Raw genomic sequence first — 22,292 nt, forward strand, 5'->3', positions numbered from 1 at the left:
GCTGCTACATTAGCATATCCTTTTCCAACTGCAGCTAAGTCTTGGTGTTCTGGCTGCACAGAAGTGCAATTTACTCCTCTTTATTTGTAGTGACCACTCAAATGTGCTCGAGTGGCTGCTTGTCACTTTGCAAATGAAACAACATTTGGACATCAAGGAGCAGCTAGATGAGCTCACATTTTTGGAAGACGTCCAAGAAGTGTAGTTTTCCTTGGACTGTCTGCAGGCTATCTAGGGCAATCGTTTTCATTGACGCAAGAATAACCCAGAAGCCGGGGCTCATCATAACGAAACGAACCACACCGACTTGACTGGAGAGGAATAACAATTTAATGAGATGTTTCGTCTCCCGTACAGGAGATATCATCAATGATGCTAAGATGGCAGGAATGAAAAGGCAAAACAAGAGTTTCTATCTAAGGAGCATACACTTCGGGAAGGGAACTATGGTTGGCATTGCTAGCCAATCAGTTACGGCGGCTGCACCATGATTCCATGTACATGGGCGTCCGCAGAGGGGTGCAGGGGGCAGTTGCCCCCCCCCCCCCCCCTCCCCTCCTTGGAATTTTGAGGGGGGAGCTGCACCCACAGCAGTTAAAGAATACTCCGGTGGTTTTTTTAACTACCCAAACCAACTACATTTTCTAAATAACATGGACTTACTGTTCCCGGCAGGTTATTTTTTTATCCACAAATTCAAAATGGCTACTGAAAAACGAAAAATCTAAACGGAAAGAAAAAAAACGTGTTAAGGAAGTTTTGATAACGCCACGAGCCCGTCGAAACTTGCTTTCGACGCGTTGTGCCTTTTTTCTGCGGCACTGCGCTTCCGTAAAAATTTCCGCGTGTTCTCTACGGCAAGTCTCACGGCTTACAGAGGGTTTGAAAAAACTCCTTCGACGAATGATGACGAACGAGTAGAAAATGTGTCTTGAGCACGCTGCCGCTATAGTCTCCGCAACGCTCCAAGGAACGTGATTTTTCGACATGCAAGATGGCTGCTCAGTGGCTTCACTCGCGGGAGCGGGAAGCGCGATCCAGCAATTGTCATAGAGATCAACGGGTGTGTAGTCCAAAATCCAGGGAGCAGCCGTGAAAGCAGCTAGAGAGTAACGTGAGAACGTGCTGAAAATATCCAACATAGCTAACATTCCGGCCCAGGGGGGGGGGGGGGGGGGGGGGGGGGGGGGGGGGCGGGCGGGGCGGGGAAGGGGGCAAGGGAAAGAAAGCAAGAAAGGGGGAAGGGAAGAGAAGGATAAGTGTGCTCTCCCCTGGAAAAAATTCTGCGGACGCCCATGTCCATGTATCTGTGTGTGCCGCACCTTTGTTCATGCGTCAAGGTCGAAACCTTGTCAGAGTCAAACTTGTGACCCGTCATCCAACAATGGTCAACAAGTTCAATCTTTGACATACTGCTTTTTACTTGTACATAAATATGACATGTCTGGAGACACTTGTTGCATTATCTTTTAATGTACTACTTTCGATTTCTGGCCTATTCACTTTCTGTGTTGATAAATTCCCGTAAATGGTGCAATAAGAGGGCCTTGCTGCAAAGGAAAGATAAAGGAACAAAGCTCTTGTTTCAGGCTCCTTCCGTATGTTATGCAAATGGTGACTGGATCGCAGCAAGTACTTACTCCTCGTACGTCACAGCAGGACTAAATACGATAAGGACACTTGCTACGTGGTGTGTTCTTTGACGTTATGACTATTTCAGGTTGTTGCTATTAGAAGAGGGCAGGATTAAAAGAGTGCCAACATACACAGGTTAAAAGTTAGAGCCCAGTAACCATCTTGATCCACGGCATGAATTTGTGTACCATTACGTAGAATCCATATTTTCCTTTCGACAGACAGCTTCTTTCTCCGAAGCTCACAATGCCGATGGCGTAGTATTTGCCATCGCCCTCTGCCACCAATGGGCCCCCACTGTCCCCTTTGCAAGCGTCTCGGTGGGACTGTCCTTTGGAGTATCCAGCACAGAACATGTTTGCAGTAATCTGAAAAGCAGACGAAAAAAAAAAATTGAATGCCTTTCCCATTTTCACATTTCTATTGTAGCTAAAGCATAAGCATGGAACCCTTCGCACTCATTCCGGATTTATATGGAATATCGAAAAATGTATGGGCCTAGCTCAACTAATTCTACATGACGTCTCAACAATGTTGCCTTGTAGTATATTGTTTGGCTGTGGAAAGGTTTAACTATTTCTGTGTGATCATGAGTCAGCACTGTTATACATTTTTTTTTTCAGTCAGTATATGGCATTGACCTTTACAATTCACTGCGTCTCAACTCTGAACTGTGTGCAGTGAAATCCTTGGTTTCCCAGACTACATTATGCATTTGTGGATAGGTAACACAACGTAAGCATTATAAAACAAAACAATTTTTCGGGGCCAATATGATTTTTGACACTATCTAGACTATTGCTCTAATTTTCGTCAGTTAGCGTACACATCCGAAATAGCCGAGAGTTTATTTTTAAATTTGTGCGTGGCAGTTGGGGGTCTAGTCTTGATGTGAGGAAAATGTTCGTTACGTTGGGCGCTTAAAGAGGCCCTGCAGTGTCTTTTCTATTGGTTTTTAATTTGCACCGAACCCGAGCGCACTAAACGTAGTAACGTAATGAAACTTTTTTTTTTCTCTCGAATTTCGCTTTATATTAAAAGTTATGGGCAAATTAAAATTACAAAAACAAGCAAAAAACAACCTCCTTCATGACCTTCTTGGTCGCTTGAGTGGCCGTGGGCTAGAGGAGGGGTAGTGAGCTTAGCGAGCGCTCACGGCTGCCGCACTCCGTGTCGACGGCTTGAGAGGGCGCCACTAAAGCGTGTTCTGGATAGGCTGTATGAAGCGGACAGCCAGGGCGGCTTGCATTGCATTTGCTGCGCGATTAAACACTAATTTGGCATGACACTTCATTGGCCACAAATAACAGCAAACACGGGCAAAGATCAGTTCAGAACGGGAGCCACTTCGCGCTGCCATACCGCGAAACGGCCAAACAGGAAGCCAAACCTGCGCCGAAGGCCTTCGAAATGCTCAGAACCGGTCGGATCCTAGAGTCCGTAAACGACCGCAGCGCCGCCGCGTACATCCGGGACCTTTCTACGCTCGCTGCTTGTCGGAGCCTGATTCCACTATTTCTTTCTAGTATGCGCCGCCTTTTTTACCGCTTGGCGGGTATGTCGACGGGTGATTTCTGTTCTCCGACTTTATAAACTGCATTTATTTATTTTCTGATCTAAAATACTGAACAAAAACTACTTTCATGAATAATCGAAACGGTTCGCGCCACTTATATTTTGTACTTCGACTAAGAAGAAGCTTTTAGCGGCTCTGACCAGTAGTCAGCCCAGGACCAAAGACGTCACATATCGCGCGCTTGTGGTACCGCGGGTCGCCCTCGTCGGTGGAGGAGGTTTCCGCGTCGTCCGGTTAAAATATGACGCACTGATATTTAGTTACTCTCTCCGTGCCCGCTGGCTTGCCCGAACCCCAAGAGACGTGGAAACCGCAAAAAAAGGTAGACGTTTAAAGGGCAACTCCACTCCATTTTACAATTTTTGGGTTATGATCTGTTTAGTCGAAGCCGGCGGCCCTGAATCACGAGATATAATTTGTTTTTCAGTAGTGTGTATAGTTTTGTAGATATCGCGAATCCAAGTATCGTTCCGGCGGCACGGCGAAAACGAAACTACCGGTTGAAGCAGCTTGGCAACACTGATACTAGTGGCGCGTCGTCGGCATGACCTAGTTCTGGTCCCGCGCTTCTGAGCTGACGCGCCGACGCACCGACGAGGTCGGCTCAATCGCACGTGGAGTTTCAAAACAGAAGGTTAGATGCACATTGTCTTTTTTTACCGCTGCACTTTGTTAATATGCACCAAATGTAGTAAGATTTAGTGCGTATTTATAAATGTGGCGGCCGAAAAGCGAATCCGACTGCTATAAATATGACGCGGTCGGTGCCGGCGCAGCGTGACTGTATTTGTTTCTTGCTCGCGGACCGAGAGAAAACGAAATAATGGGAGATAGATGGACAGATCTATCCACAAGTGGTCTAAGTTGTTAAAGCCAAGGTGCCTTTATGTGCACGCTAGTTAGATCAGCCGCGACCTGCTGCGTCCGGCCGATCGTGCTGGAGCAGCCGGCGGACGGTACGCGAACAGCGACGGCACCGCATCGTTCTTCAAAGACGCCTGTTTCGTGGAGAAACCCGCAAAAGCCAGCAGCCGCAGATCCCGTGTGTAGGTGTCTGACGTAAAGTGCTGGTAGCAGAGCTTCGCGTTGGAGCTCGGAGTCAACGGTCTTCCGAAGTCAATCCGGCGAACGGCACCGAACCACACCTTGTGCCTCTTCCGGTCTCTTGGGAACTGGTGGAACCGCAGCTCCGGGTTGCGCACCGGGTTGTTGGTGCAACCCAGACCATTGCAAATCCTGCTCGACATTGCCCAACGCGAGTCCGGCGAGTCTCTCCGGCTCCACGACGCGCGCGTGAGCGAGTGGCACCGCTTCGCTCTCTTCCGCGCTGTCGCGGAAGCAATGCTGGAGTTAAAGGAACTGCCTGGAGGCTAATAAAAATAGGGAAACACAGGATAATGTGGTAAACACCTCGTGCCGTCAGCAGAACCGCAGAATGCCACGGGAAACGAAGCGCTCGCGGCGTCCGTACGAGAGCGTAGGACTAGAACTACGTCATTGCCCAGTGTTGCTTGACTAGCTCACCCGGTGCCAGCGTTGCTCACCCGCTTTCGGGCCGCTAACCGAGCCGGGAGAACATTTTTAATATTGGTTTTAATCGGTAACGCGGCGTCGGTTTGACGTGATATTTTGGGTATGACCGTATTTTGACCTCCTAAAGCGATATCAGTCATTTCGATAGGGTCGACTTTTTGAGTGGAGTTGCCCTTTAAGGGCCCCTTTAACCTCTTCAGAAGGAGCGCTTCTCCGCAAGCGTAGGCGCAATGCCAAGAAGCAGCGGAGCACGGAGCTTCGTCGGACAAGTTTGCTTTATTCTATTTTCATAAAGGTACGGTGATATTACGAGTGGCGACGGATGAATACACATTGTATACCTTTCTGCTAAAAGTTGTTACTGGTACTGGTTTGTAACAACATTGTATAAAACATAAGAATATTAGAATGTGTCTCAATGTGCTATGCTCCTTCCATATTTGTGCTAGCTCATATATTATTTGAACCTTGCTTCTAAATTTCCTCGAATTAGAAAATTAGTTTATTTGAAAGGTTTTACGTTTTTCACACTCGCTTCTACCAAATCGCATCAAACTAAATAACCCCCCCCCCCCCAAAACAATTTTTTTTTTTTTTTTTGGGGGGGGGGGGGGGAGGGGCTGACGGTTTGTACAAGTACTTTAGAAGGGACTTCAGCCCAAATATGTGCAATGCTCACGAAGCATTAATCGACATTTAAAATTGACATCAGACCACAATATAAATTGTATTACAAAATCGGCGGGAAATTGGGAGATTTTTTTATTATTTTGTTCGTTAATTAATGAAAGTCATGACAACGAGGAGAAGGCGGTGACTGGCTGCAATATTACCGGTCCCCCCAAACAAGATTAAATTATAATACAAAGAGTTGATAAGTAATAATAGGTACGATATCTACTAGTCAAATATGTGTGCTCCAACCCACTTGTGCTCCTTGCGTATGACCGGGCAGTTTCTGTTCACGGTTCCGATATTAACGCCCTCGTATAGCCAAAACGGCCAAAACTCATACGCACCTCAAGTTCCGTGGAGGCTTTGCACACAACAGGCATCTTGATAGGAACCTTGATTTCCTGCAGCACCTTGGAGTGCTCTGTTGTCTCCGTTTTTCCCCAGCCGGACACAATGCCGTGCACGTTGGGCTTGCTGAAGTACTCTTTTTCTATGAAACCCGGGTCACCCAATGCCACAGGTCGGACGTAGTCGCTGAACTCTATACTCGCATCCAATTCCACCAAGGCGAGGTCAGAGTCCTGCGTAACCAAAACGGGAAGACGATGATATTATATTAGGATGCAAATTGACAATTTTCTCTCTAGCTGAACCATAAATTCTTTAGTACCAGACCTATTAGAACAGCAGTATTTTTTTTTTATAGCTGAGGGGTAGATTCGAGGACCTTGGACAGAAAGGAATAATCGTTCTAAATAAGTCAGCCTATCTGTTGTCCTTACACCAAGTGACTTTCCTTCAGGTGTCTAGTCTGTTTTGAACCCCCCTTTTGGGGGTCCTAATGTGGGAAGGATTTGAAATGATTCACTATTAATATATGGTTCATATTAGCTGTCAAAAAGTGAACACGTACCAGAATGCTGAGCAATGCTGCCAATATGGGAAACTTACATGTTCGTTTTCTGCCCAATAGTTTATTATTCACGCAATTTTTGGATTCAAGAGTACTTTAGCTAATGTCACTGGTAAATCTTTGATTGAATGTTTTTTCTCGTATGCCTACGAGCTAGTTAAGGGGCAACTTGACAACTATATTTAATGATGACAACTATACATTCTGCAATTCCACTTTCACTTTTTTTATATTTTGGCGGAAGGTTGTTTCTCACGCACATTACTATATATGCTGGAGTGTTGTGCAAAGCAAGAAACCGGATATAAGAACTATCGAGGGAAAATAGCAGGCAAATTTTTTGGGGTATCCTGTCTTACCAAAGTACGCTGCCTTCAATGGCGCTTTGACTGCCCCGATGTTGCAGTATTGACTTAACTCCTGGCGCAAATTTATTCTGGAAGATGGCTTGCTGGATGGCAGTGCCTGCTGATCTGAAGCGGTCAATAACTTTTCGATCACCGAAACCTGAAAAATCCCGGAATAGGGTAGAGGGACTGTCCTTTGCTCTGAATTTTGCATCTGACATTTCACGAGATACTGTCGTGTATTACGCACGCTTGTACGTAATTTAATGTGCAGCGCTAACTTCATGGGTGTTCTAGAGCATAGTCAGTGTGAGTTACCAGTCTGAACGGTATGATTAAATGTTATGTTGCGTTTTTGTTGGGATGCTTACCTGTGACACCCTATCGTACTTAGGGTGCATGACCATATGCTTGATGCCCGCAAGTAGTTGGTTCGGTTCAGAAACGAACTGATTGTGTTTCCCCAGGAGGACCTGTATCTGAGATAGCTTGACATCCGATGGCAGAAGGTCAAAGCAGTGGGCTGCTGTCAGGACCCAGCGCTCGTTCAGCAAGGCACCTCCGCAGTGAGCAGGTTGCTCAGGTAGCCGGAACATCACCTGCATTGCCATCCTCAATCAGGTGCAATGAAAAATAAAATTATGTAACAGTAGACACTTATAGTAACAGCCCACGTTATAGGCAGTTATATGACTGGCCTGTGTTAATTTTGTTGGAGTCGTCAACAAACTGAATCTACCCCATAAACATTCCGTTTATGCTGCTTTATGATGTCGGTCGGTACGTTGCTATCAGTTGGCTTGATACAACCTTTGTATTTTTTGCTTCATTTTTATAACATTAGACAGTTTTAGTGGACCGTACGCTATAGCTTTACGTACGCAAAGAAATTGCGGGTCGTGAGTGCTCATGCGCAGAACGCAATAGAAGGGCTAGCATACTGCGTACGCACGCAACGATGGGGATTTTGCGTTGCTGGCTAGCGGGCTTTGCGGGACGCACTCGAGAGATCTCGGGCCCAACGAGAGCGCCAGTTTCAAGTTGGCGGTTACCTCGACTGGCGCAGCAAGGGCGACTTGGTGTTCTCGAAGTTTTTTGTTACGTGAAATTGCGTGGTGTTCAACTCGGCAATTCTTTCTGGGACCTACCGCGGTCGAATTAGATCGCCGTGCAGCTGAAAGAGTGCACAGTAAAAACGTTCACCGCTCGGTATGTGCGTCAACGCTGCGATCTGCTCAACGCTAAACCTATTCGTACAGTGCATCGCCGACGGACGAACGACTCTTCAAGAGATCGCCGAAGTTCTCGCTCTGCGCTGGACATCAGTAGGTCATTAATTTCATTCCACGATAGCATTGATAAAAGGTGCCGTTTCCACGGGACGACTGACGGAGGCCCCATGATTGAATTTGGCTACGCACTCTTATTCGTAGCCTCTGTACCCCGCAGAAAACCGCGCTTGACGAGGCAGCTGCGGCTTGGTTTAACTTTGAATAAAATGATTGGACACGTTTTCATTTTTAATATTTCTTTCCAGGAGTATGGTGGCTCTATAAGCACGCGGAATTCTACGGCTCTGGCAAATTTAACCAAGATCATGCGAGGTGTTCACTCGGAAACGTAACGCACAACTAAATTCGGTCCGAGCAGGTCGTCTTTAGCGTACGCTATACTGCGTACGCTATACTATTGCGTATTGCGTACGTAAGAGCCAGCAACGCTATACTAAAACTGTCTATTGAGTTCATTGAACCGTGTACTAATACGGGGTCAATGGCATCGAAAGTGTACGGGAGATGAGGGGGGACTACTGAAAAGAAATTTATATATATATATTGAATAAACATATCAGAACTTTTTTTTACTTTATATTATAAGGCGTATATTAGTATTTGCATGCCCTTTTATATTCTCATGTGTTCGTAATTAACACTCTCTTTTAATATCTTTTTCACTAGAGGTAGGGGATCTCCTGAACTGTTTACTAGAAATGCGTGTATCAAAATGCCCAGGAATCTACCGCCCCCCCCCCCCCCCCCCCGCCCTTTAGTCCGACGCTATTGCACGAGTTCAGTAAAAACACTGAGTTAATATAACTGTGTACTGGCATGAGGGCTCTAATTGCAGTGACATCAAACTTGGAGCTTCGCAAGACGCAGGCAGGAATTTGAAGAGACAGTCATTAACGCAATTTTGTGATTGTAGGATGCGTTCAAAAGAGCTGAGGATCAATCTACCGCAGACACGCTTGGGTATGTAACAGTGAGACATGCTTGGGTATGTAACAGCCTCCTGTTACAGTACATATAAAGTTAGGAATTTACTATGCTCAGTATTGAATTTACAAAAATGTAGGTTAGTAAACGGTGTATATGTAACTAGGGACTTTTAGCAAACCGTTACCGTGTTCCGCGTACTGCACTACTGGAGCGTGTATGGTTTTAAGCGCTCGCCTCGCGGTCAGTGTCACTCCGGGCGCGCGCTTGAAAGCATGCTTCAAAGGCTCCAGTACTGCGGCACATGGAACACGGTAACGGTTTGCTGAAAGTCCCGATTGTCCCTAGGACACGATATACGTTATAACGACAGACCAAGACACTGTGTACTAAAGATGTTCACGAAGGTGAGATCGACCTGCCAGGGATGGGATCCCTTCTTGACTTCCTTGCCTCCAACCACCTTGCCACCACCGCTTTGGTCGTCTACGTCGTCACTTTGGCTGTCCAAGGGTTTACTGACCACCGGCCGCCCGTACACTGCAACACAAAATAGAGCGCTGTCACAGCAGAATATGGCAGTGGGCTTCCACACGGGACCAGCAATGTCCCAAAACGGTTGGCAACAAGATAGCGAAATTACAACATACAAAGAAGAGCGTAAGCTAACTCTGTAGTAATAGGTAATAATAATAATTTATTTGAAAACGAAGATCATATATCCACGGCATTGCAGCGGGTTCGTCAGAGCTTTCATGGGCTTGAAGGACTAAATCACGGTTGTAGATATATCAACATAAATAATACAACAAAAAAAAAACTAATTTGAGAAGAAAAATTGTCGAGCCTTTACAGCGGTTTCCCAGCTGAAGCTTAAGACTCCCGATGAAAGCAAGAATTAAGTATATACAGTGATGTCTCGTGAATATGGACACCTCCGTTCCCGTAAAACATCGTCCATAATGTGAGTTGTCTATAATAACCAGACAGAAATGCATGTATTTTCCCAGTTTGTCCCCGAAAGTTGGTGTCCATATAGCGGGGTATCCATATTAAGGGGGTCCATATTAACGAGACATGGGTGTAAATAAATTACATCATGTCGGTTATCATCCACCATTCAATGCTAGCACAAAAAGTCACACGTTGTCAGTTCTGTGTGTAGTCTGAGATTCTCAAGCATAACAAAATACAAAAAATCACAAAATCACAGACATGAAAAAACAAAATGTACAGAATAGTATTTGAAACTGTCACCTTTGAATTATAGTATCACAAGAACATCTGTTCACACATACCTCGGGTAGTGTCATGATCATGCAACTATAAATAAAAACAAAAATAGTAATAGTAATATTTAGTTTGGTTCAGGGGAGCAAGAGAGGCAAGTAATAAAGGCCTGCAAAGCTGCATCTAATGGTGATGTCATGACAGTGGACAGATGCCAGACAGGTGCTGTTGATGTTTAAATGGAGCTCGTGGCTGAGGGCGAGGGCAGACTTGTACGTAATCCGTTACAAGTAACGAAATTACATGTAATCCTTTATATTTATCAGTAATTTAGTAACGGAATAATTACATATTTTCTAGAGTAATTTTAAAGTAATTCCCTTACATTTTTTACGTAACGGATTTCTTGTAATCCGTTACATTTCTTTCCAGGACCAACCCCCCCCCCCCCCCCCCCCCCTTCTAAAGAAAGGGTTCTTTCATTTTGGTAAAGTCGAGCGCAGTGACACTGTCACGCGCGAATTGACCAGCGCCGAGGGAGGCTTGACACTCTTCAGTTCCGTAAAGCCTTTTTTTGCAACACCAAGCTCCTGAATCTATTTTTTTAGACCCTAACAAAAAATTCAAATAAATATTTCTAAAAAAAACAACAAAAAAAAGGGGGGGGGGGTGCAAGTTATATTCGTTTTTTTAGTCCCTTTGTTTTTTCTTTGCGATCGAAGACGGGGAGAGGAGGACACTAAGTGATTGTGTGCCTCTTCGAGAAGCTCGAGGCGGTAAGGGCACCGACAAGATTTAACAATGTCCTCGATTATAGTGACTGCGACCATTTTCATAATGTCGCAACACGAGACAACGCTCCGTCTACACTAAAATCCACAAAAAGAGATGTGATAATATGCGAAGGTGTTATTGCCACAAGCATCCTCGTTCATCGATGCACACTTATCACCTTCTCTTAGAAAACAGGATGCATTTTTTTCTGCATCTTTTATATCATTTGACTTTGTTTAAAAGCTACTTACTTCTTTGTAGTCCAACTTCTAGGGTTGGCCCACTTTATTTGTGAATACCAGCCAGATTATCTCCATCCCAGTCACCGTTTTTGTGAGTCAGCTTTTTGCGAGCATTTGGAAAATGGTAATAGTCTTCCTTTCTTCTTCCTGTTTTCCCTCAGCAGGACGCATCTTATCTCAAGCAGATATTTTTACAAATAAAACATAATGGAGGCTGACGTAGATTTGATATTCTGGGCTTGGAGCTTGAGGAATGATTGAAAGTGGTGAGTGGGGCCATAGCGCGGCTTACTTAGTACTCTGCCCTTCGCTGCCCGTGGCATCAGGGGAGGTCTATCTGGAGAACACCGGAGTAAACTGCAGTCGGTTCGTGCACTGTGCGTTTTTGGACGGCACCAAGAAAGGTACACACGGCAAACGTGCGTTTACATTTCCTTGTTTCAACGGACGTCCTAATTAATGGTTCTTATGAGTGTCCTTTTTTTTATTACTTATATTTATATGCTGGAAACTTTCTTTTTTTTTTTTTTTTATTCACCAATGTCTCAACCGAGGCTCGACCTGTTTAGAACCAAAGGAAGAAAATAATCGAGCCAAACCTTATTTGTTATTTAATATTCCCTTACTGTGACAACTATGTTTTGCTATTGTCTGGCAATATATGTCGGTATAGTACGATGGACATAAATCAATTCTTATTCTAGTTTTGGCTAGATGTTTGAGACTTCTTCAGCTTCGCGATTTAGACAATAAAGAATTTTGGTAGATCGGTCCGATGACTCCGATAACGATACCCGATACCCCGCCGCCTTTCCGCATGTATCCTATCGTTATCGGGGGCATCCGACGTATCGGAACGATCTAATAAAACTCTCATACATCAGGCAACGGCTGCAACGACGAAGCTTTGTTCTATCTTCGAGGTAAATAGTACGTCTATTGCTTCGCTGAAGAAGCTCAGTGCAGAGAATTAAGCATTCGTGAGGAACAATACAGCACTCCCATCCGGTGCCTCAGTTCAGAGGGTGTTCAGCGTAGCAGTCAACCATAGCCTCATGAGTCAACATCTTCAGTATGAAATAACGCAAAATGTCTGACGAGACTTTCGAGAGCCAGCTGTTGCTCAAAATAATCAAGGTCATTAAATTGAACAGGTTGCAACAATAAGAACTTGAATAACGTACCCTCTTCCCTTTGTTTCTTACTTGAGGACAATAATGTAGAAAGTAACGGCACGAAAGTAACGGATTACTTTTTGGGGTAACGGTCAGTTACTTTTATGGGAGGGTAATTGTAATTGTAATAAATTACAATTTAGCCTTGCGTAATTGTAAATGTAATTCCTTACTATTTTTCAGTAACGTGTACAAGTCTGGGCGAGGGGATCTTGCGGGTGACGACGGCCCAGCTATTATTTAGTGGGCTGCTCGCTGGGCCGGTCTTCTGTCCAGCTGGTCTCACGACTCTCAAACTGTGGGGGCAGGTACCATGAGATACGCTGGGTGGGTTCGGAGAAGGGTGCATTAGGTGGGGGTAAAGCAGAAACGGGTATTTTTACCGTCCGTGATGGCGTCGATCCTGATGAAAAAGTATCCGTCTTCAACGTCGCTGTCCAGCTTAAACTTGAGGTACAGGTGTCGGGTCTTTGTGGTGACGAACTGGGCTTCGGATCCAGCTCCACAGAACGAACCCAGCAGGTGAGATCCTGATGTGCACGGAAGAGAGAGGGAAGTCTTCGTACGAGGGGTGATCAACAAGTTTTGCCTCTTCCGCTGTAACCTTTTTATTCAGTGATGGAATGGAAAGATGTTACGCTCAAAAGGAAGTATGGGATCTCCTCTTTCCCGGCTGCACATATATATTTTTAGTATAGACCCTTTTGCTGTTTCCAAACATGAACTGCCGCTTGCGTCCTAAGTGAAGGGCCATACGCACATTCGCGTTTGGACGCGTTTGAGTGCGTTGCGGAGTCCTTGCGGCCAGGCGCGGTCGCTTGCAGAGCGACGCGCGCCTTCCCGCAACGCTCGGTAGCGCGACGCAAGCGAGTAGAGACTCGCTCAACTTTCCGAAGCGTTGCGGTGCGTTCGGGTGCGTTCGACCAATCAGAAGCCGAAAGAGGAAAGGGGATGACGCGTTCGGCTCGCCCCACCCAGCCGACTCGGCGAGACGTATCCGGTTCGCCGGTTGCAGTGCTTGCTTTTTCGTTTTGGGGAGCGGTGGGGACTGTATTTTCCAAGGCTGCGATGGTTCAAGCTTGACAAAACGTCGGGGAAGCCGGCGAGATTGTCCCAAGATCGAACACCGACGCTGTCGCCGTGCGCCGCCATGTCGCCTTGGATTTCGCTTACTATTGGTGAGCCACTAGCGATGATAGCGCGTTATTATTGGTTCTTGACTGCGGTTGACTGCGTGGCAACGCAACTGTGCGTACAAGCTTGGCGCAAGCGGTCTTCGCAACGCAACGCGCCCGCTTGCCGCTACGGAACGGACCGCGCTCAAACGCGAATGTGCGTATGGGCCTTGACTTCCTGTCGCACCGTCTTTGCAAGCGTGTCGAGCTTGCTTATGTCAGAAGTGCTAGAAAGTATAAATGCTACACGGACAACAAAGTTTGAGGCTTGATGAGGGCCTTCGACTGTACAATTTAACGTGGAGGAGGCAAGTTGGTTTTCGAGGATTTTCAAAAAAATTCAACGCAGCTCACGCGTCTTCGTTTTCTTGGCGTTCACCTGGACTCCTGGAGAATGGGGGGTTAAACGTTCAATCGAAATTTAAAGCAGTGCTGTTAAGGTGGGCTTTGTTTATCCCTTTTATGAACCGGAAGTTCTCTGGGACGTCTCCTGCTTGGACCCCCTCACGGTCAGCAGTATTGTGGAATAAAAAGACCGGAGCACCGACTGGTGGCGTTTGCTATGAAAAAGGACCCTATCGTGTCCCGGCAGCGATGCGCTTCCGCTACTGGTGCACTACTCTCCGCATGACGTCGTAGATGATTGAGGGCGGCTGTTGACGACACCAACGGCGCATTGCATCGCTAATTAACCTCGTTACCGGGCGCATACCTTGTAACCTGATGTTCCTTTATGTTGGAAAACAGCAAAAGTATGGTGGCTCGAGATCCGGGCTGTAAGGTGAAAGAGGCAAAACATCTCAGAACTGCAGCTCCTCCAACGCGGCGTTGGTCTCGTCAACAGTTGCCCTCAATTACGTACGACAGCATGCGCAGAGTAGTGCGCCAGTAGCGGAAGTGCACCGCCGCCGGTTGGGACTATGTTGAAAAAGTTGAGCGCTCCCGTGAAAGAGAATGTTTTAAACTTTCATTTGAATCTAACATTTTTCAATTTCATCCCCGAGGAAAAGGTTACGGGGGGCAAAAATTATTGATGACGTATAGAAGTTTCTCACTCGGGCAAGGTAAGCAACTCGTTCTTTTTTTATTGTAGTGAAAGGTCATGCAAAGTTAAAAAGGGTACTCTGCTAAGCGTTCGTGAAATAACTAGGGTTGTGGGAATAGAGGTTCCAATTAAATAGCAGTACGGATTTTGTCGGTTAGAACCTTCTCATTTGAATGAAAAGCCTCAACACATCGGCTGTTTTTGCACAGTTTCGAGGCTGGTACTGCGCTATTCAAATCGAAGGGCTATTCGCACACTATTAGAAATTATATGTCACAGAGATGTCCGTTACGCGTGCATGGCGCCTGCCACGCAAGTGTGCCATACCAGCTAGAACGTATGGTTTACCTCTTTTAGTTTACACGAACGGGCTACTGGCAGATGAAAATGTTCCACACATGCATACAAATTGCGAAAGTCAACCAAGGATGGAACCGGAAGAAGTAACAGAAAAACCCCGATTATGTGGTGTCTGCAGTAACATAAACGATGCATTCTCCCAATGGAGCTGGAGAAGACGGCTCTGTGATGGGTTCAATCTTGTTCTTCTCTCTCGGCGCTACGTCGATTTGTTCACAGCGCCAGACTATATAGTCCGCCAATGCCACTCATCATCAATGGATACACACATACCTGTATTGTTTCCATCCCACGTTTCCAGTATGGAAGTATGGCAGCTGTCTCTGCCTTCGCTTAAACCCACGTCTGCGAGGTCAAGCTTGAGGACGTGGCCTTGCTGAGCTTCCAGAATTACGTGGCAGTTGAGTGGAGGCACCGAGCTCCTGGAGTAGTCGGGACTCTTCCATGTCACCGTACGCCCAAAGTACTCCAGCTTGCATGGTCCTTCGGGAAATAGGGCACGTTCGTTGTTTTCAACGCGAGAAAAGGTTGTAAATTATCGCAGCGGTTATGCTCTTCCCGTTATTTTGATCAATGTGCATTTCCGCGTAAAGTCTGGTACACACTTGGGCGCGTATAACGGCACTGGGTGTAGCAGCATATATTTATAACCCTTGAGGAGTGCTTCTATGTTCTAACGCAGTACGTAGATATAAATTGCTAAGTAGCAACTTATATGTGTATCATACTGGCCTGCTTAAAAATACTTTTTTTACAAGAATGTCAGTACCAAAGTCAAACTTGAATGTTTTCTACAACTTATTAGCATAGCTTGTGAGTGGCGAGAAGTAGATTACGGCGAAGGCAGCAAATCGACAGCGACAGGACTTTCATACTAAACAAAGTTTGGCCGTCAGGCAACACGCCCACAATAATAAGAAAAAGGAAGTTTCGCTTTTTTTGTCACCTAACTCCGAAGCTGGATGTAGAAGCGGCGTACTCGTGACGGGGTACCTCATCGTTATCTCGGTAGCGTATCCTCTAAAAAAATACTCGTCGGGAACAAGCTACTTAGATCATGACGAGGTACGGCAAAAACGCGAAAAATTATGGATTAATATTTGTCTTTTCGCAGATTACACCAATTAGATTAGCCTTTACTTGCGCCTGAATTTGAAACTGCAATCAAAAAATAAATCGCAAAGTAATTAAATCAGATACAGGTACACAAATTGGTTAATTATTAAACTAATCGTGATTGTCGTTCCAACTTTAATGTCCACCAAGCCTGATAAACATACAGTGAAGCCGATACCTGTGTAGCGCCGCCCCCTTTAAAAAAAAAAAAGTTAAATCAAGTAGATTCATCCTGTATCGAAACATATGATGTAGCTATGATTGGGTGAGGAAAAAAGACAATAATTATTGGTTATAATTTTCGAGGGCCACTAGCCAAAAGCTAGAACCCATTTTTACCCGATTTTCCTTCTACTTGCGGGCTATCGCATCCTGCGCTTTGTGTAGTCTCAAGTTCACCTTCTCCAACCAAGATATTGGCGTACCTGTCTTGGCGATGGCCTTGATGCTCGCCTGGGCATTATCGAGGCACCTGCAGGAAATGACATTGGTGACCTTAACGAGTTTCATGAACAACATATATCACGTCCGTTGACGTTTCGGAGTTGCGGGGAGAGAGCCTATTCAGTTGTGGCTATTAAAGCCAACTGTGGAGAAAGCTATTATGTGTCTTCCAAGAACAACCGTAGCTTGAAAAGAGCGTGGTGAAAGCACGCTGCTATACATAGCTGGCACTGACGTCACGTTAGCGGCCATTGTGGTTGCATCGCTGCTCAGCTCGTTCCTCTTACAGCATGCATTGCACACCATCTATTTTTCTTTCTTCTCGGCAAGTGCAAGTAGGATTCTGTTCAGGAGGTTGGCTAGTGCTCAGGAAGTTGTGCGGCTAGCAGACCTATCTGCTAGCCGTGCTCGCGCCTCCTGCGTTTCCCCTTTTCTTTTGTGGGTTCCCCTTTTTCTTTTGTGAAAATAAAAGATTGATTGACTGATTAATTGACTGATTGATTGGTTGATTGATTGATTCCCAACAGGATACCGGATACGATGACTTAACGTCCAAGCCATGAGTAGTCACTGAAAAAAGGAGAACGGCACGGCGTCTCTTTCGAATGTCCGTTCTCCAGCACGCGCTCTTTGCGTTCCGCTCGAGGCTCACGAGACACGGAAGCGTTATTGAAGCGGGGAAGCTCGCGCTGGAGGCGGGACAACTGAAGGACCTCCCTTGCGTTCTCATCCTGTCAGTGAGCTGTATCATGCGTCGAAGCGCCACATCCCCAACAATGGGGGCCGCCAACTCCAACTTACGGAGCCTTGGATATATACCAACATGCGAATCTGACGTCAGGTCACTGTGGTGGCGCTGCTGTCGGCGTGGCGCGAGCGCAGAAAGCTTCACTTCACGCTAATTTGATTTCTGCGCACGCGCAGTGCGCAGAAATCAGCACGCGCAGTGCGCAAAACCTTGTGCTAGCAAACGCAAACTACCCCCCCCCCCCCCCATTTTTTTTTTTTTTTGTTTGCTTAAAGTAAGTTTGTTTTTTTGCCCAAATGTAGCGCTAGCGGTCCGAACCAGACGCAAAAGCTGTCAAGAGAGATTCAAAGATTGATTCCGGCTTGTACATTATATAGCAAAGTTTAAAAGCATAATTAAATCGGACGTAGGGTACGACGCTTTTTTTTTTTTTATAATTTTGTCTCTGAGACAATACAACTTACAACAGTTGCCTCAGATTCGAAACCCTCTTTTCAAAGGCGCTTTTTATTTCTAAAACATATGAAAATATTTCAATTGCATATATATTTATCGGGACGTGTCCTTACTCCTCGAGAGTCGAAACTAATAAATAACAAAGTGTGACAATCAAAAACAATTTTAAAAAGGAACACGAGAAAATAACTTCCTGATAAAAATTATTTTTAAGTTGTCGAACCGTTTAACCGCTGCCAAAGTTGGGACGGTTAAATATATATATATATTTTTTTTTTTTTGCTTCATAAAATTGTGTCGCCGGCTTTTACCTCACGGTGCATTATGCCAAGGCCATCGAAATCGTGAACTGTCCTTTCAGAGTTCTTTCGGGTTATTATCAGAGGTAATATGCGGCAGCGCCATATGACAGCGCCATATGAGCGCTGTCAGCCCACTTAACCAGTCTAAATGTTTCAATGCTGCTGTGCGCAGTCATGCTGCCAACATCATTAAAACCTGACATACATTTTTTACAGGAGCTTTTTTAGGTGGCATTTTTGAAGTTAAGGACAGTCGCGTTTTAAATCTTCACAAAAAAAGAGAAAAAGCTCGCCTTTAATTTTTATTATGTTGCCACATCCACGGGTCTTAAAGACTGGATTCAAGTGAAACAGTCTGCCAACACTGTCTGAGGCGTGTTTGTTTCTTGTTGACAGTCGTGTCACACTATAGTCATGCAAAAACTGTCTGCACACATGTTCGCGAAACACGCATGTATGTGAAGCAAACATACTTCGAACATTCTTGACACGTTTCGGCAGACAATTCCCGGGTACCGTGTGTCTTCTGTGTGGAGCAGTGTGAATGTGGCTTTAACCCGGGGTCACACTGCTTATACACATTGTACAACGCGAATCACCGCGAGATCCGTCCTTCGAATGCCGCCTGGGAACGAGGACGAAACCAAGGCACGGGCGGCATTCGAACCTCCGATATTGCGATGACTCGCGCGTTAGCAGACTGTATTTTTTATTTTTTTTTTTTTGTATGATGTATAAGCACTGTGACTTTGAATTTACGCCACACACACTTACGTACTTCGTAGCACAGACATGTACTGCAAAGAAGCTTTCGTGCAGAAGGTGCAGTATATTTGCCAGTTCGTTGGTCTCAGTCTAAACTTAAAGACCGGTTTGTTTGTTTTTTATCGTTCCCCGCGCCGAGTAAGAAGCAGTCGTGTCTCGTTAATATGGGCACTCTTATAATACGAACGCCCCACTATATGAAAAAAAAAAAATTCGGGTGCCAACAGGGTAAATACACGCATCTTTGTCCCATAATAAACGGCTCACATCACGAACAATTTATGCGGGGGAAGGCGGGTGTCCATATTAATGAGATAGGACTAAAACAGCACGGTTCGCGAAACTAAACAATCGCGTCCGAACAAAACGTGTTTCCAACATCACAATCATATACACGTTATATTAGAGAATGGCGGGCAGAGATGATTTTCCTATCGTACAGTCGCCGGCCATATGAGCTCCCCCGGCCGAACGCCGACCGGATCAGTGAAAATCCCGCACGCGGCGCGTCGAGCGTTGCCGCGTTTTGGGAGCCGGGACCAAACCATTCCGTTATCAAAGGGGTGGACACATAGCTTTTATCGGGATCCTTTAGAAGTGTGAATCACGAAAACATGACCGATTAGAATTGCCGTCTTCGGGTGTTGGCCCCAAGTGTTCAGAGATGATGTTATAACTGCTGATAAACTGGAGCTTGCTTTAGGCGTAGATAAAGAAGCAGGGTTCGATCGATGCTTACAAATGTAAAAACCCTATGTTTGATATGATATTGGGCATGACAACAATGATCCCTCGGCAAGCGAGAAGTGGCCGACCAGGAAGCCATCTGCAAAATCATCGTGTAGACAATTACCCTGGCAAAGCAACAGGCTACTGAGAGCAGAACAATAGAGTCTCCTCGATAAAACGCGTTCATGAAAAGCGCCTAAATTTTTATTCTGCTTCGACAAGTCTTTTTTTTTTTTTTTTTTGGTTATCTATAGCATATTGTTATAGGTTAAATAAATTATTTCAAAACCGCTTGTCATTGTCTAGTCTAGGTGTAAGAAAGACTGTAAGAAAGGCTTGTGCGTACGATTACTCTTCGGGTAGCAAATACTTAAAATGACAAACCGGTTTTGCAAATAAAAAAGTAGCATACAACACGTCACAGATATTATGCAGTGAAGAATTTCGATAAGGCCGTCTGCGTTTACCTACAACCGGATGCGGGATTGTAATCGGCCGTGCTTCAGATTCGCGTTCCAAAACGCGGAATGCTATTAGACTTCCTGCGTCCACCCCTTTGATAACGGAATGGTTTGGTCCCAATAGCCGGGCTCCCAGAACGAGGCAAAGCTCGACGCGGCGCATGCGGAATTTTCGCTGTTCCGGTCGGCGTTCGACCAGGGAAGCTCATATGGCCGGCGACTGTACATATCGTATTTTGTTTTTTTCTGCAGTACCGGCATCAGATATTAGAATCCCACAACACGGCACGAGCAAGAAATTAGGAATGCGAGAGGAACTTACGACACTGATGATACGTATGCGACGAAACAAAACGCGAGGCTCCACATTCTGAAAGGGCACGTTTTGACCACGCACACTCTTGATATAGACGTTGAAAAACGTGCGCGCACTTAGGGGCGTTCGAGAGCTCGTCTTATGTCTGTAAGGTATACCTGGCGCGTTCCTTCTGAGAAAGGGAGAGTGGATCGTAACTGGTTTCTCGACGACTTCGAGGACGTTTAGTTTTCCGGTCATGCAGCAGCGCGACCTTTGGCTCGTCACGACCTCGTACACATACGACAGCAACGATTGACGCGTTAGTTACCGCGGGAAGCTGCAATAAAAATATACGATTATTAGTTCGTGTTTTGCGCGACCGAACAAAGCTAAGCCCGTTTTGTTGTGCTCATTAGGCCTGGCAAACAATCCTTTTTCATATATATATATAAAAGAAAACAATAATGAAAAAAATATTATGGTAAGGTACGCAGTACAACGTTTACAGTATGTATGGGTCACTATACGAAGAGCATGTCGTCTGCTTTATGTGCAGGAGTTGCGATGACATCCGAACGACGCCAATCTCTGATGGCCTCTGATTGAAGGATAGTGGGTAGGCCTGAAAGCAAGCTGCCTTGAGGTCTACCCACTATCCGTCAATCAGAACCAATCAGAACTCGGCGTTCTGAAGTAGCCACAACCCTCGCAAAAGAAGCAGACGAACTTGCGCTCCGCATAGTCATTGACCAGGTGAGAACGGCAGGGAGGAGCTTCGGTTGTCCCGCCTTCGACGGTGCTGAGGCGTCTCAGGGGAGAGGCACAACGGCGCATGCGCGTCGGTTCTCCTGCAAGAATGAAGGTCGCTTCCACAACTTTCGGCGATGGTGGTACCGCGGTGTGAGAATCGCGCTCCCTCGATCTTGGATGATCGGACGTGCACCCTGAGCCGCAGCCGAAGCACGACGGAAGGCACGGGGAGTGGGCGCCGGAGGCCGGGCGTTCCAAAGACACGACCTGTTGTTCTCGCTCTCTCGGGGACTAAAAATGCTCGTCTCGTGGAATTCATTTATTCGTGTTCCACGACTGCGTTACGTTCATGCGCAAATATAAGCGGTAAGTTAAAGTACCTTCGGTGTAATGGTAATAATACTTCAATGAAACAGGTATCGCATAAGTGATATTTTTACATATAAATAGTAGATGTTTTACCTAAAATGAAGCAATGATCAAATAGAGATATCGAATCGTTTGGAGGATTTAGACTCCCTCCCGTCTGTGAATGGTGCCGTTGCAATGAATGCTATGAGTACAAAAATTGTGCCGTTGCAATAAATGCTATAAGTAAAAAAAAAAAAAAAAAAAAAGAAGAAGAAAAAGGGGGGAGGGTGCGTCCTGGGTTGTTTTGAGGTTCTTTTGTCGATACTTCTTGTTACCTCAGTTTTAGCCTTCGGGCACGCGCTCTTTCCTTATAGTGGCGGTTGATGGGCGTACCAATAGTGTTGGCGCTTAGCCGATGTCAAAACAACCCGAAGGTAACAAACAGAGAAGAAGCTTATAAAAATAAAATATATCTTTTTTCGTTTTTTTTTTCCTGCCCGAGTTAAAAGAAACGTTCGAGGTTCTGCAAATGAAGTCAGCCGTGCACTCTAAAAAAATCCCGTGCATCCGCTTTCCCGCACAACACATGGAGAGCCAATCACAGCAACTTAGGGAGGCAGCTCAGCGAATGACGATGCCGAAAGTGAGTTGCCGTGATTGGCTCTCGGAGTGTTGCTCGGGAAAGTTGACGCACAGACTTTTTTTAGAGTGTGAGCTGATCTCCTAGATCGCAATGATTGGCTCTTTGAGTGTTTTGAGGCTAATTAGACGCACAGGCATTTCTTAAAGTGAAATATGAAAAAAAAAAAAAAAAAAAAAAAAGGGACAGGTAAGGGACTAACTTTCGAGCATCCACTTATAGCTCAGCAGCCAAGCAAATTACGCCAATCGCCGATAAGAAAGCCGAAACCACGACGCAAGAAACGCGAACGTAATGAACCACGCCGTGCTCTCGTCGAGCTGTCACTGACTTTAG

At 45.6% G+C, this 22,292-nt stretch overlaps 1 protein-coding gene across 1 annotated transcript; it reads right to left on the reverse strand.

Annotated features, from left to right (window-relative positions):
• Positions 1-1,401: 1,401 nt before the first annotated feature.
• Positions 1,402-16,531, reverse strand: LOC115309531 (coagulation factor IX). Its single transcript, XM_029967786.4, has 7 exons — positions 16,438-16,531; positions 15,170-15,379; positions 12,700-12,846; positions 9,314-9,435; positions 7,051-7,278; positions 5,764-6,000; positions 1,402-2,003 (listed from the first exon to the last, which is right to left on the reverse strand). The coding sequence occupies exons 1-7, from the start codon at positions 16,529-16,531 to the stop codon at positions 1,779-1,781; spliced, it is 1,263 nt and encodes a 420-aa protein (XP_029823646.4). The 3' UTR covers positions 1,402-1,778.
• Between the last annotated feature and the right edge of the window lie 5,761 nt (positions 16,532-22,292).

The sequence above is a fragment of the Ixodes scapularis genome, unplaced genomic scaffold, assembly GCF_016920785.2.
Source record: "Ixodes scapularis isolate PalLabHiFi unplaced genomic scaffold, ASM1692078v2 PGA_scaffold2__306_contigs__length_199485367, whole genome shotgun sequence".
Taxonomy (NCBI): Eukaryota; Metazoa; Arthropoda; class Arachnida; order Ixodida; family Ixodidae; genus Ixodes; species Ixodes scapularis.